Source organism: Rhodnius prolixus, unplaced genomic scaffold (assembly GCF_049639745.1).
Source record: "Rhodnius prolixus isolate KJV_2025 unplaced genomic scaffold, Rpr scaffold_4, whole genome shotgun sequence".
NCBI lineage: Eukaryota > Metazoa > Arthropoda > Insecta > Hemiptera > Reduviidae > Rhodnius > Rhodnius prolixus.
Genome location: NW_027411614.1, coordinates 42,118,343 through 42,133,954, shown reverse-complemented (window position 1 = coordinate 42,133,954; position 15,612 = coordinate 42,118,343). Strand labels below are relative to the sequence as shown.

Here is a 15,612-nt window from a genome sequence, read left to right as displayed (position 1 = left end):
CGTAACAAACACTGAAAAGTTCCAAAATGACCCTCTCTTACATAAATTTAACATCTATGAGGAAAACATAATTTATCTAAATTAAATTTAAAATTACTGGTAGTGTAAATTACTGAAATTATTACCCTGAGATAAGGCCATAACAGCTTTAACAACTGATGTTGTACACTCGTAAACCCTGTCATTGTTTCTGTCCAAATCGGCTGTAGGTGTTGGTTCCATTTTCTAAGGGGAAAAAAATAAGTTTAAAAGCCAATACAATAAAAATATCAATTGATTTCATCTACCTTGAGATTTCATTTTTGAGGTAGAGAAAAACTATAAATACATCCGAAACGTAACGTTTTTAAAATAAAAGTGGGTGATTTCTAATGTCAGAATAAGAGTTGGTGATGGTTTAAATTAAATAATTTAAGAAATTTAGAAATAGTTTTACTTGAAAAACGGGGAAAGAAAGAATGATTAGTGATAAATATTACAACATTCTCTTGTTTCTACTTTCCTGCATATTTATTTATATATATTCATAATAGTTTGTCCTCTTTTTTAAAAATATAATGTTTGTGATTTTCAAGTACAATTTAATAATTTTACGGGTTTAAAAGGGCGGATGAACTCACTGATATCCAGAATTGTGAAACCAACATTCAATTTTTAGTTTCACCTTCCTGAGTTTTCAACTACTTTTGTGCTAGGATATAATTAAATTTTACCTTTAACCTAACAACTTTTTCAACAGAACTTGCAGATTTCCGACTGAGTGAATCAGTATTAGTAGACGGACCTTCAGAACTATCATTATCCGAAAGGGAAGCAGCAATTGATAGACGTTTTTTCTGTAAACAGTATAAAGAAAAAAGTGAAATCTGGAATTTCAAAAATTTGAAAATACTGAACAGACTGTAAATTAAAACTAACCAAATTATTTTCTCCTTCAACCAACCATTTGGAATCTTCTTCTGCCTCTTTGATTTGCTGTTTTAGCCTTCTTTCCAGTTCCTCTTGTTCCAAATCCACTCCTGGGGAAATTACTCCACGTTCGACAGCCAACAAATCCCCGTAAAGGCCAGAAGAACCCTGTGCGGTTCAATTTGGTGTTATGGCAGTTACAAATATTCTAAAAAGTACATGGATATTTCGAAGGATACCACTAGTTTTACCCTACAGTTGGCTGTGATTCCTTTTTGTTTTGTTCTAGTAACTTAGGTCAATAATCTGTTATTACTGTTTAAATCGTGTTTAATATTAAGAACTGTATGAGTTCAATTTTGAAAACGTTCTACTATTTGACATCAAATCTAGGTAAATAATATATAAAGGGGGATGCCTGACGTTAAATTCGAAGACAAAACATTACAGCCAAATAGGTTTACTACAAAAATTTTATTTCTCATGTACAAATTTTACTAACAGTGCAAGACAGGGTCCGAAATTTTTGGTGCGTTCATGAATGTAATTCGAAGAGCACTCAGAAAACCTAATTTGTCAGAACAAGTCGTGGGTTTCAAACGAAGATAGTATCATGCAAACTAGAAAAAGTTGGTTCATTCTTATTAACGTAAACTTTATGAAAAAGGGTGTATATCATAATTCCACCACTAGTACACTCAAATTTAAACAAGATATTTCCCAATTTCCAATGTTTAATACAATCTCAATTTTTTCTCTGAGTAATTCGTTAAAAGAAAACATGCCCAATTGCCCATTATGCCATCATAATGTTCGTATCTTTGAACTATCAAAAACAACTAAATAAATAAAACCTTCAATAAATATGGCTATAAATATATATTCAATTAACTAAAATTTTACGAAAAAATAAATTTAAAAAAAGCCATACTCTGTGAGCGTAAATATTGGGTTGCGAAAACTTAAATAATTTATTAACAATAAACTACATACATAAATGAAGCAGGCAAATAAAAGAGGTGCAAAACTAATTTAGGTAATACAACTAAAAATTGCAACTTTTTCTCCAGCGTGCAGTTGTGAATACGAACATGCATTATAACGCATGTGCAATTTGTAATTATTTAAAGCGAAAGGGTCTGTGGTGGTAGAAAAAATACTATCTTGGAATGGCAATTTCAAATCAAATCTATATTGAACGTTCTATCAGATACTTCTTCAAAACGAAAGTGAAATGTAAGCATAATCTTGAGACAACTATAAAAAATTAACATTTAATTAAAAATAGCAGACTTGCACTGGGAAACAAACGCGGGCAATGTGAACGCGGAAGAATCTAACTAACTTGTCACAGACCTGGATATTTTCTTAATTCAATTATTGGATTCGCAGAAATTTTGAGGCAGGTGCCACATTACCACTGGCCAAAGGTAAGGGAAAGAGTTTAAATTAATAATCTCGCGAGTTAGGCAGACCTACTTAAACAAGGCGAGAGTTGTTGAGGATCTGTTAAGTCTCGGCAAATTTGGGTTAAAAAATGTATTATGAGCCTTCTTGAATGAAAAAGATCAAAGCTCAATTTTCTCAATTACTGTGCTAAAACAAAAAAACGAAGTTTTTTAAACCCACGTTGAACTCTGGTGCTGCTTATAGATCAACGGGCTTATCTTAACATTGTTCTTAGCATTGGTTAAAAGAAAAGACATTACAGAAGATGATAAGCAGTCAGCGAGGGTTGTAGAACTCAATATTCAAACCAATAAGATGAATCACTACATAGTCACCTACAAGCCATGAGGGGAAACCGGTTTCAAGAAGAGAGGTGGAAATGAATACGATTATCTTGCTAAGCGCACGCCGCTGAAAATGTACACAACATTAATTAGTCCTGGCCAAATATCAATGAACATGTTGAAGGTCCCTGAATTAAAGACTTAGAAAAATGGCTAATTCATTACAGAATATCATTGGAATAAGAAAAATTTAAAAGTAATGTGCTCCTTGCCCGTTGTACAAATATTAATAATTTTTTACTTTAGTAAATTCACGGTAGGTATAAAATGACCGAAATTCAGGGATTCTTCAGATATTCTTCTGATAGCTGCAAGAGAGAGCACTGATATGTTTTCAGAAAGTGAATTTCAAGATTTAAGAAAAGAGAGGTTTTTAGACTCAATTGCGGAGACTAGACGGCATTGTTAGTATTTATTTTTACTTTTAAAAGCTATTTCTACTTTTCGTTTATCTAAGCGAACAATTATACCAGTATTTCCGTGTATATGCCAAAAGGCTCCCTTTTATCCTAGGTATTAAAGTTGAATGACATATCAGAAATAAATTTATACCTAAAAAAAATTGTTGGAACAAGTCAAATAGGGTAGCAGTAGATTAGATATTTTTAACATCGTCAAGAATCACACTTCAAGGAAGGAATAAATTCACAAAGAAAGCGTTGGACAAAGTGGACAAAGCACAAAACATTGCTAACACCACAAACCCTTGCCCCTAGTAAAAAAATAAAAATAAACTAAAAAAAATTTTTTTTTGCACGCCAAAACACACTTAAACCGGATTGAAACCTCTTTCTCATCGCCCGCTGCCACGTCAGCCGGTTTAGAATCAATCTCTACCGCAAGTATATTAAATGGTGATGCTGGAGCTGTGTACAGGGACGGATTAATCCTTTTTGCATTCTGATTTTCCCTCATCAATTGAGCCAATACTTCAGGATCTTGAGCCACAATGTAGGTTACTGCACCCGTGTCCTTCTTTTGTTCGTCTGAAGCTGATGAACCTGTTGAAAATTAAAAAGATTTGTAAGAAAATGATTCAAGAATAATAAAAGAAGAAAATCATTTGCTGCAATGAAACTTACCCCAGGACATTGCCTGAACCCGCCTGTTTTCCCGTTTCAGAGTCTCCTGAGCTTGACTTTTCTCTTCGGACATGATTTCACTAAAGGCAAATTTTATATTAATACAAAACAAAATTTATTAATTTATTAAATACGTAATGAAAGTTAAAAATCAAAAGTTTAGAAAACCAATCATAATCAACTAAAAACTAAAATTCAAACTCTGCAAGAATGTATATTTTCTTTATATTAATAATATGTATATAAATTTATATATAAATATAATATTATATATAATATTTATATTATATACTATTATTTTGATTCCCCATATAAAGGTTGCACTGCATTTAGTTCAGTACAATTCTAGCAATGGTACCTAACACCAATGGCCTAATATATACTTACCTACTTAATAATGTCTCTTTGTTGACTACTGTTTACACTAATAACTCTGCCACATATTATTTAACAACAAATAAATTCAAAGCCAACGAATGCTTTCAATCACGCCAAATTCATGAATTGAAATTATAATAAAGAGAATAGGTCGATTTATTTATTACGCTTCAAAACTTTCATCATTAGAGAAATTAAAAAAAAAAAAGTATTATACTAACTAAAGCCTAGATTTAAGGTGGTTAAAACTCGGCCTTTTGGACGGTTCATATTCCCAACATTGTACCATCAAACTGTAAAGTCTTGGAGGACATCCATGCGGCAAAGGTAGACGTTCTCCGTTGTCCAATTTTCCAATGACTTCGTTATTACGGACTCCTTGGAAAGGTTTCACTCCAAGCGTAAGTATTTCCCACATACAGACTCCTTTAAAAATTAATATAATTTAATATGAATTTTGGAATATAGAAATTATTCGTGTGAAACTATATTAACAATATTGAGAATTACGGAGAATAGTAGCGATATAGAGAAATGGTCCATCGGGTTTAGACCAGACATTTATTAAATTGAAAATCCTTAGAATAATAGTCCTTGACCAAATAAATAAAACGTTCAGGAATGGCTTTTTTTATTTCCTTCTTACTTTTTAAAAATGGTCTTTCTTGTACAAACAAAAAATTGAAAATGTTAAACCTTCATAACGTTTCAACATCATCTCCTGATGGTGGAGCTCTAATATTCCGTTCTTTACACCATCATTATTCTATTCTAAGTCTAGAAATGATAACTTTTCCCCCTACTAGCCGAAGATTATTTCTTATTCGTGAATTTACTGAAGAGTTTACAGAATATTTCGCTCTGTTGAATCTATGTATTGCCAGAGCGATTGATTTCCTGTAACTCAAATCTCTTTTCCCTTTCTTGGAAAGGGTTCATTCTTATTTGCTAATTTTATTATAAGTTCAAGTTTTGTAAGTATTATAAGTTCATTTTAAATGGTCAAATTTATAAATATATTTGTGTATAAAATTTCATTTTATTAAATATCTTATTATGATACTCTTTTTTGCCAGAGTCTTTATTAGAAAATGCAGATTCTATTTGAGTTTGAGTGAATTACTATTTTTATTTTCTGTCTTCAATACGTAATTAATATTCACATTTCACTCAGTACTTGGAATACTCAAGTGTTCTTATCTATTTGATTGTGGATGTGTGCCACGAAATGTAATGTGATGTAAATTTGAAAAGGGGTACGAATAAATGGATTACAAAAATACATCAAATGTAAAATTAAATGGAAGAATCGCTAAATTGCATAAACATCATTTATACAATAAACTACTGATAATTATCGCTGTAAAAGCCTACCAAACATCCATACATCACTAGCTGTTGTAAATCTTCGAAAATTTATTGATTCCGGAGCCATCCATTTGATGGGCAATTTTCCACGTGAAGCTTTGTAGTAACTACGTTCTTCCACCCATCTCGAGAGTCCAAAATCGCCTAGTTTAACACAGTCTTCCGAAGCGACAAGGACATTTCTAGCAGCTATATCTCTGCAAAATTACAAACAAAGATTAGGATTTAGGTGCATATTACATAACCAACATATTTTAATGTTTAGACACTAACCTATGAACAAATTTTTTAGATTCAAGATACGAAAGCGCAGTGCTCAACTGATAAACGTATAGTAACAGTGTAGACAACTGCAGAGTATTTTTATGGTCATGTAAGTAGGCCCTTAATTCACCCAGTTTAGCTAATTCCATCACAATACATACTGGATTTTCTGTGCATACACCAACTAAATGAACTATATGTTTATGCTCAAACTGTTGCATTATATCTGAAAATAAATTTTTCATGAATTAATAAATCCAAAAAAATCAATGTCCATCTGAAAATTTCAATTAGCTTACATGCTTCTTCAAGAAATACTTCCGTTGTAGCCATATCCGATCCTGGTTTACAAGTTTTTATAGCTACTTCCAATTTCTGCCCAGAAATTAGCGTACAAGTTCCACAATGTACGTCACCGAACTGTCCTTCACCAATAATTTCTCCAAGTTCAATTTGCCATCTTGCCAGTTCGTAATCTTTTGCTAAATTTCAATTCAAAATTGTACGTAACATTTGATATTTTTTAAGACTAAATTATTAGGTTTAATAATAAAATGAAGCATTAAAATACCCCACATATGTTAACAGAATTAAATATTTATATTACATTTAAGGGAACCTAGGCTGAGCTTATCAAATATTTTTCGAAAAAAGGAAACATTGCTTTCATTAGCATGTCTTTTTCATCTCATAAAGCGGTATCTCATTTTGCAGTTGCGTTTGGAAGTTCACAAACTTCACCAAGCAGGTAGTCTTAGCTTCTTTGCTGATATGCATTTCTCAACTTGAACGATTCTAACCGTTAGAGAAGAATTATTGTCTTCGGATATGTTGTCTTGAGTGATTGAATTGGACTTATCTATTCTTCTGATCTTACCAACCAGACAGAAAGATGGTTCATCAATACCAGTCATGCTCATTGTTGCTTTCTAGCTATTACTCGTGTAATGAATGTTTTTACCAGCTATTTAAAGCAATGATTTTTACGTTGATTTTCCTAGAGACTAATCTGTTTTACACGGTCTAAACAATACTAAGGCTTGCTATGATTTAGAATCTGTATTAATTACCAATAAAGATTCAAGCGGTATATTGAGGTTTCTTATTCTTGCTAAAAGCTATAACGTCGATGAAGGAAAAATTTAAAACTGATTATCACCTTCCCGAGTAAGAGGTTAAGTTATCGAACGCATTGCATCATAGCATGTACGCATAGAGGTGGGAAATCGACAAAATCAATACAATGATTTAGTAATTAAAAAAAGTTACATAAATCACTAATTAAATACGAATAAATGAAAAATTGCTTACTTGTTGGTGTAGAATAGTCACCATCTTCATCAACTATTTCAGCATAATCATCGGACAGAACACTTCTGGTCTTCCCATCTTTTGATTCTCTTTGTTTTCTTGATTCTAAAAATGTTTAAATACTGGTTTAACTCTAATAAATAAAATCAGAGTATCAATAAGAAAACATGCTTTTCGTAAATCTATTATTGTAGTTTTACAAAAATAGACTATATGGCATTAATTTGCAATATATTTGATTAGGATTTAAATATAAAAATATTTACAAACACGAAGAAATAATTACAAATTGCTCTAATTTAAGCGTTACCCATATTAACATGTATTCTGCATTATAATATGAGTAATATCAATACTTTAAATACAACTGAGTAAATAGTATACCTTTATGAGCACAAGGACAAGGAAATCTTTTCCATACAGCAGCTTGTTGTTAAAACAAGTACAGTTAGAAATTTTTACATACACATTTGTTTGCGTTAATAAAAAATAATTTACTCTTAGGTCAAGGAGTAATACAAGGCTACATATAAACGCTTATTCGGCGATTCACATAGTTGTAGAATTAATCTAAATCGTCCTATTTTTCAATTATCTGCAGAGAGATACTCTCCAATGCTTCATTAACGCTATATGAGACTCACTTAGGGTTCTAAAGTGCTGAAAAAATTCTCGTTCTAGACTATTGACAATATTTCATTTATGCTCAAAAGTACTGAGATCAGGACTTCTAGAAGGTATTATTGAAAGTGTAATGCTTAGGAGTACTTCTTTGGTATCACCGTGCATTCTCATCTGGCAACAGAACATTGTCATATATGACTTAAGAAAAAGTAGTCTTCTAAATTTCAGATAAGGCGGTGCGAGCAGTAAGGGAAGCTCCAGACGCGTTATGAAGTTAATCACATTCCTCAAAACTCTTCGACGACGTCACCGCAACGATCCAAATCTAAACTGAGTATGGGAAGCGAGAAAATCGAAATAAAGAGGAAGAAAGAATTTTCTCGAATCGTCCTTATTTAAAAAGAATTAATCATAGGCAAATTTTAGTACGTAATCCCTGGTGGGAAGTGGGCCTGCGAACCCCTTAAGTATTCTAGTGTTCTTTCATTCGTCTTCTGATCACCAAACTTGAAAATTAATTTCTCACATCTTCAATTAATTTATGATTCCAAATAAAAGCATAGTTTCTCACTGCATGATGATGAAGGTAATGACAGACGAACGTCTCGTAGCTCCCAGCATGACAGGGTCTAGTGTCTTAGGGTAAGTTCCAGGTCATCTATTGTTTTAACGAGCTCATAACAGAGTTAATGAAGCATATGAAATTAGCTCGTGAAAACCTTATTTTATAAAAGCCCTATCGGCTAATTTACAACAAAATACGGCAAACTATTTTTATTTACTTATTCACATATATATTTTTTTAGGGGCGGATGTTGGTCTAGATGTGAAGAGCGTGGCTTTGTAAGTGGGAGATTCCCAGTTCGAATCCCGCGTGACTAGTTTTTATTTGTTAGAAAAAATTGTTTAAAGCATGAGCTTCGGCCCCCGTCCACGACACCTACTTGGTAGTTGGACGTGAAGCCTTCCTGAAAAAATTGGCGATTACTTTACTTCATACATTTTTTTAATTACTTAAAGCTGTTGGAATTTAGCGGTTTTTTATTTTTCTGTTTTTACGCTCTAATCCTTTACTTTGAACTAATTAACCTCATCTAAACTTTTTTTGAATTGGAATTAATGAAACTGCGTAATTCAAATACAAAAATATTAATATTTTGCTGGTGCATCCCAAAAGCGTAAATTTATAAAGACAAGATGAGCGATAACCTTTCGTACTACTATCATTTAACTAAAATATAAATAAGTTTATTCAAAAAATTAATTATTATTAATTTATTAATTATTATTAATTTATTATTATTAATTATTAATTAATTATACCTGTCCTTTGCCAAATTGAAGTAACCTTAGTAGGGACTGTTTGTTCTAGTCTCCAGTAACCATCTAACAGATGTGCTAATGATTCCGCTTCCACCAATGAAGCACAGGTAATCGTCAATGCTTCTGTGGCTTCACACACGCTCAGTCTCAGCAATGCTTTTCTATGCGCTTTACAATCTGAATATAATGTTTGTAGATTTTCTATTTTTGCAAAATCTGCCATTTTTGTGGGCTAAATAAAAAATAAATATATATTAATTTTTTTTTCTTGTCAAAATTATGGATTTATTTCGTATTTTGGAACTTACCGTGGTAGATCTATGGCTAATGTAAGCTAAACCTGAACTTGGACCTATCACTAGTTCCACTGGAATTGACCAACCAGACTAGAAAACCCAACAGAAAAATTAATTTACGCTAAGGCAATATATTTCAGAAACTACCAAACAACATTCACTGAAAAAAATGAACTTACGCCGAGTGAACACTGATAACTTTCTTGATCATAAGAATAGACTTGTGATACATTTTCAAAAAACTTCATTAAAGTCTCTTTATCAGACACTGAGGTTACTTTTTTAAATTGTGTTTGTAATAATTTTCTCATTGTTTTCGGTTTGTGAGCTTCAAACAATTTCTGTGGTATAAATCTCTGTAATCCTACCTGCACATTAATTAAGAATATATTAATTAATACAAAATTAAACATAGTTAAGGAAGAATGGATATGACTTTGATTAAATAAACTGCCTGTTCTACGTAGATCTTTGCGAACCTGACCTTAGGGCAGTTAAGCTGACCATTAATCAAAATCATTTAGGTCTGTAGAAGCAACCCGAGAGCCGCAACAAATCTATTAGATAATGTGAAATGTACTTATCGCAGCCCTCAATCCCTACTTTTGAGATTCAATGCTTATTCCCTCTTTTGAAATAATACTAAAATATTACCTCTTTTTCTAAATACTCTAAATTCGATTTCTTCTCTAAATTGAATTGTGGAGTGTCTCGGAAATGATGCTTTATACATAAAGAAGCTATATTTATTGCCAAATCGATATCAGCTTTTTGAGACTTTTCATGTTTTAAATACTCATTTCTCACCTGAAAATATAGATTCTATGTTACAATATTGTATCTGAATAATATTTAATTTTGAATTAATATTCACTTCAGTGATATTTTATCGATTCTATTTATTTATTTAAAACTACTCTTTTAATTAAAAGTGTAAAAATGTTCATTAAAAGACGAAGTATTTAATAAAAATGCATTTCACAGATTTTTGCCGACATGGATGTATTTATTTTTAAGCGGAATGCAAAAATTATATGAATTTTAATAATTTATTACTTTCCTTACTAAGAGGCATTAAAAGCGGGATATTTTGTTTTAATGCTGGAATATTTAAAAGCAATCACCATTTTACTTTTAGTTATTTTGAAACGTATTTTTCTTCGTTATTTAATTGTACTAGCTAGGTAGCAATCCTATTCATTAAGCTAAAAAATCACATAATCAACTCACTTGATCAAAATAATAATAACAGGTGATCCTGTCTTTCTCATACAAATCTCCCAAATCTTTTGGCACGAACCTAATTCTTAAATCGAATTTCCATTCGGAAATAGGATATAGTTGATCGAACCTTTCAACCACCTATAAAAATAAATTGTCAAGAAAATATATGTTTCAAAGAAAAATAATTCTTATTTACAAATTGGAATTCATTACTAACCTGCGCCATAGTTGTATCTTGATGAAGCCAGTAACTATCTCCAGATAGGACATGATAGATTTGTAGGGCGTAACACTTACAGTATTCTCTTTTTCCAGAGTCCAAACTCTCCGTGACCGCAGTGATAATTCCCTTAAAACACGTAAATATAAATTAGAGAATTTACATTCATAAACATAAATGAATTTGAAGAGGTGCAAACAAAAAGAGTTTATATAGGTTTCGGAGAACATTATGCAGAAAAATTAAATTAAATATCTATCAGTTTGAAGCGATTGAAATGGTTAATGTTCTTTAGAGAAGAAATTCTAATACCTTCAACTTCTACCCCAGAATCTCTCTAAATTAAGAGAAAGTTTCATTTCTAACGAGAGATCACAAAATTATCAATGGGTAACTGGCAAATCTTATTCGAACTTATACACTTTTATTATTCTTACGAGTTAGTGGCGATCAGAAAATATAACTGCTCAGAAAAAACATTGAATAAAAGACAAACTACCATAAATGTTTATTAAAAAATATACATACATATGTAAGAAGTAAAAATAGTATCTAGGCTAGATGAAATAATTATAAATCTCGATATAAACTTATAAACCCTACATGTGCGTAAAAATGATGGGTGAATACACTGGGCAGAGACTGGCGAAATGTTAACTGAGCAAGTTTAAAAAAGAACTATGGAATGGACGGCCTCAAGAATGGTTTGCACCGCTGTTTTGGAAGTACTTACTTGCTCATGACAGGTTTACCTTTGGATATCCTTTTAAAGTTTCGTCAGGTAAGGAAAAAATTATTCATTACCGGCGCCAGTCCTCCCGATTCAATTCGGCATCCTTTCATTTCTGATGTCAAGTATGCTTCTGGTAACCTCTTTCACGCTATCAGTCCAACGTAGTCTAGGACATTCTATTCTTCTCACACGGTCCAGCCTTTCCTTCATAACTTTTTAGGGAATTTAGGAACTTTACATTTTAACATGTCCTGCCTGTTTTAATAATTCTCACCAAGGAGGAAATGACACAGCAAATACTGTGTCAATGTGAAGGGACCCCGCTAAGACTGAAAGAAAAAATACTGAAGCCTTCAAGTTTTACCCTTTTAACCTTAATTAAACTATTATATCTAGAGTACGCGCTGTTAGAGTGCCATAATAGTCAATATTGGGTCGAGTTGGGAAGCATATGTTCCTTCTTTGTATTTTAACGAACTATATGTTTGGTAGAAACCTTGGATTAGTTTGAGGGAATTTCCAAAAATAAGTAAGCAAAGATATATTACTTATTTTAATGAAATCTTTATGCTTTTAGTAGATATATTAGAAAATTCAATTTTCAATCCTTTTTAATCAATGACTTGGCACGTTGTTTTCTTTCTTGATGGCAGGTCTCATCTTCAGAAATGAGATTATAAAGACTGCGAAGATAATGTGTCTTATCCTTATAAAGCTATGTCCATATAAAGTGCCTTAAACCTTCTAACCAAATTATTCTACAAACCCTGAGGATAGATGCAAGTGTGAAGCCCGGTCAAAATGAAAACAATTAAGCATTTGTGTACGATAAAACCATTATCCATCATCACAGCTGCAATTAGCTCATAACTTTTTTTTCGAGACTACACTAAGATTTAGCATGCCAGATTTATGTGATTTCTCATGCCTTTCCAATAAATCTTTTAAATAAAAAATAATCTGATATGATTACGCGTTCCTCTTAAATGTTTAAAAAATAATATTAATACCTTAATATCTGTAGCGTCATTATGTTTTACACTAATTGATGATCCATTCTGTAAATGTATCTTCACTGTGGATGTAGAGGTTTCTTCTTGGGCTGCTGGCTTTTTATCCATCTTCGTTTCCAATTCATTGTATCTATAATTTTTATTCATTAATGAACTTGTTTATTTATTCATATAAAAATCTAATTACAAAAATTAAATTACTTTTTATATGTCCGCCTCAAAAAGCGAATTGTAAAAAGGAGACCTGTCCATTTTTACCATTATTTTTAAATTACTATAAATTTAAATAATAAAATAAAATAAAACATAAGTCGAATAATTTATAAACATAATTCGTTCAAAAGAACTAAAATTAAAACAAAAAATATCCCCGACTTGTAGATCTTTAATTACTAAACTTAATATATGACATTCAGCGCAAATACTTGATACATATTTAGATTATGTTCAAAAAAGTCAAGATCATAAGTTTCTCATCTACGAGAATATAACCCTATTCATCTAAATTTAGACAGAAAATATTGGCTGGAAATCCCTGGAGGGAACTGGATAAATGCCAGATTTCTTTTATTAAAACAAAACCACGTTTAAAATGAAATATTCATTTATTACATTAATTATTAACAGTATAATAATTTTATTATCGAATATTTTGAATTTATTTTAGCGTACATAAACAAAAATACAACTTTTTTAAATCAAATATTTTAGGAAGCAAAATTAATTCCCCCGTTAGGATAAAGCCAGATGTACAACATCTGCAGGTCTCTTGCAGAGATCTTATTTTAAATGTTACTAGATGCACAAAGGCAATATCAAAAATAATACCGAAAGTAACGTCCATCATAATTGACCTCCATAAAATATTTATAATAATGAAACAAAAAAATTCATTAGCAAATAGAAATGAAGTCCTTTAATATGCAAAACAAACTTATTCTTAATTAAAAACGTAAAAATGCCTAAAACTCAATATAAAATTGTGAAAGTTATGGATTTATAAACAGAAAGGCTGAAGTAGCAGCAGATATTAGTAATTTTCGTTAACAAAATAATTTACATTGTTAAACATCTGATAAAATGTTGGATTAATCAATCAGAAAATAATAGATGTTAAGCCAATTAGTTGGATGTTAGTCGTATATGTTAAGGTTACTTTATGCAAATGATCAGGGGAGATCGTATCATGCCTTTCTATGAACGGTTCAAAAAAAAAAGAGAAAACACCTGCACTTTTTGAAGTCCCAAGTCTTGGATGGCTCAAAGGGTTTCTGTAAACCATGATAGCTATGAGGGCGCCTGGATTTAATGAAATCTAACATTTGAAAAAGGAAATTAAGACGAACATTAACATCCTAAATGCAAAGGTTACAAATCTAAAATCTTGACAACTTGGTACTGAAGTGAAAGTTTCTTTTTACTTTTTTGCAGTGAGAGGGGAGAGAATACGGTTACCAAAGATACAGGTTATGTGGGCAGTATTTATATTTTTAAATGAATTACACGCAAGCTATGTTATTACTCTATTACAAACTAAATTTATTTAACTGAACAGAAACCAACCAGAATTAAAACTGTTTTTTGGGCTACGTGCAAAATCAACAGAAAGTAGCTAAAATCCACGAGACAAATTTCACAGAAAGTATTATTCAGCAATGCACTATTTATACCAACTTTTTTTAAGACACTTGACCTATGTAACTTGAAAGATTGTTGAATTGAAAATCAACGTAGGTACACGAATCGCCTGTACAAATACTTCTGAAAATGAATGAAATTTCAGAACAGATCAGAACTAATGATAATAATAATAATAAAGTTTACTTGAATTAAGGAAACAAAATTTACATATTCTTCCTATAAACATCAATGACATGGTACGCTACCGTCTATCAGAACTAATGATAAATGCATCTTTCATTATGTTTTACGAGAATTAACAGTATCGACATTAGCTTAGCACAAGACAGATTCAAAGTAAAATTTGCTTATTCCCTAATTTATTTCACAAATCACCAAAGAAGTCTGATTTGAGCCTTAATTTTGATTATTCTAACATCTCAAATCATGGGATGCTTAGGGCTTTCTTCTATAATGAACGTTAAAACTATCCTATAATTAAGAAGTTATTTCAAATAGCAGGAAACTACAACAGAAATAAAACTGCATTTCTGAATGCATTATTACTAGATCAAGCAGAAAATGATTAAGAATTATTTAACCCTAATAGTACTCATCTTTAATATAAAAAAAGATATCCTACTTACACAAATCTACAAAACAACACATCGTCCACAAGCTCGACCATTTTTAACGTTAAAAAAAATCATGCAATAATGAAATATTATCGGTTAAGCAGGAAGTTTCCTTATCGTACAGGAAGCTAGAAATCTTTTTTTTGACATTTTTATACATTTATGTGGTGGGTGACTATTCATACAAACTAAGCTTTTATACTGTATTAATTTGTTTAATATTAAACAGTTACTGTATTTGTTTAATATCAAACAGTGACGTCTCTGTGAAAAAGTCTTTCAGTTTAGCAGGAGAAAATCTTTTTTCTTTAATTTCAGCTTATCGCATTAATTAAGTGACCTAAAGAAAAAAAATAAAACTAAATTGTAAGAGAGAAAATCCAGTTATTGTAACTATTCCATCTTTTCCAACTATTGTAAAGTTTAAGTCACACTGCTTTATAGAAAACTGCAGGTAAGAATCATAAAAATATTTAAGACCAATTTCCCTATTTCTTATAAATTTATTATGGGCATTATTAACATTCTAGAATAGAAAAACATAACCTGAGCATTACCGTACATCCCTTACCTGAATTCTGGGCATAATTTTTGGCCTATCACTTTTAATCCTTTAAAATAACTCAGAAAGGCCTATTTATCAACTATAAGCATTGTAGCAGACACAACCCACGGCACAGTAACAATGCAACTGTTCTATCACTATTTTGAAAATGAGAGAAATCAATAAAATAAGAACAGGACCAGGACGCCATGAAGATTATACACAGGATAGTTCACATACAGGTCCAATCTCTAATCCTCTATTCAATTTAATCA

General features: G+C 31.2%; 1 protein-coding gene across 6 annotated transcripts in view; it reads right to left on the bottom strand.

The window, feature by feature from the left end:
• Fak (protein tyrosine kinase 2 Fak) overlaps nt 1-15,612 on the bottom strand; it is an 18,429-nt gene extending 2,817 nt beyond the window's left edge. The window contains exons 1-19 of one of the 6 annotated variants that reach the window (XM_074130291.1): nt 15,365-15,612; nt 12,536-12,668; nt 10,790-10,921; nt 10,579-10,710; nt 10,003-10,155; nt 9,528-9,716; nt 9,361-9,438; nt 9,053-9,284; nt 7,490-7,531; nt 7,106-7,210; nt 6,094-6,276; nt 5,804-6,020; nt 5,537-5,727; nt 4,384-4,588; nt 3,785-3,864; nt 3,489-3,703; nt 919-1,077; nt 714-836; nt 126-225 (exon numbers count right to left, since the gene is read on the bottom strand). In XM_074130291.1, coding sequence (XP_073986392.1) covers nt 126-225; nt 714-836; nt 919-1,077; nt 3,489-3,703; nt 3,785-3,864; nt 4,384-4,588; nt 5,537-5,727; nt 5,804-6,020; nt 6,094-6,276; nt 7,106-7,210; nt 7,490-7,531; nt 9,053-9,284; nt 9,361-9,438; nt 9,528-9,716; nt 10,003-10,155; nt 10,579-10,710; nt 10,790-10,921; nt 12,536-12,646 — 2,647 coding nt within the window. In that variant the 5' untranslated portion in view covers nt 12,647-12,668; nt 15,365-15,612. Of the gene's footprint in view, nt 1-125; nt 226-713; nt 837-918; nt 1,078-3,488; nt 3,704-3,784; nt 3,865-4,383; nt 4,589-5,536; nt 5,728-5,803; nt 6,021-6,093; nt 6,277-7,105; nt 7,211-7,489; nt 7,532-9,052; nt 9,285-9,360; nt 9,439-9,527; nt 9,717-10,002; nt 10,156-10,578; nt 10,711-10,789; nt 10,922-12,535; nt 12,669-13,765; nt 13,971-14,805; nt 14,948-15,364 lie in introns of those variants that run through there. The other 5 variants (XM_074130290.1, XM_074130287.1, XM_074130289.1 and 2 more) reach the window with 5 other exon arrangements.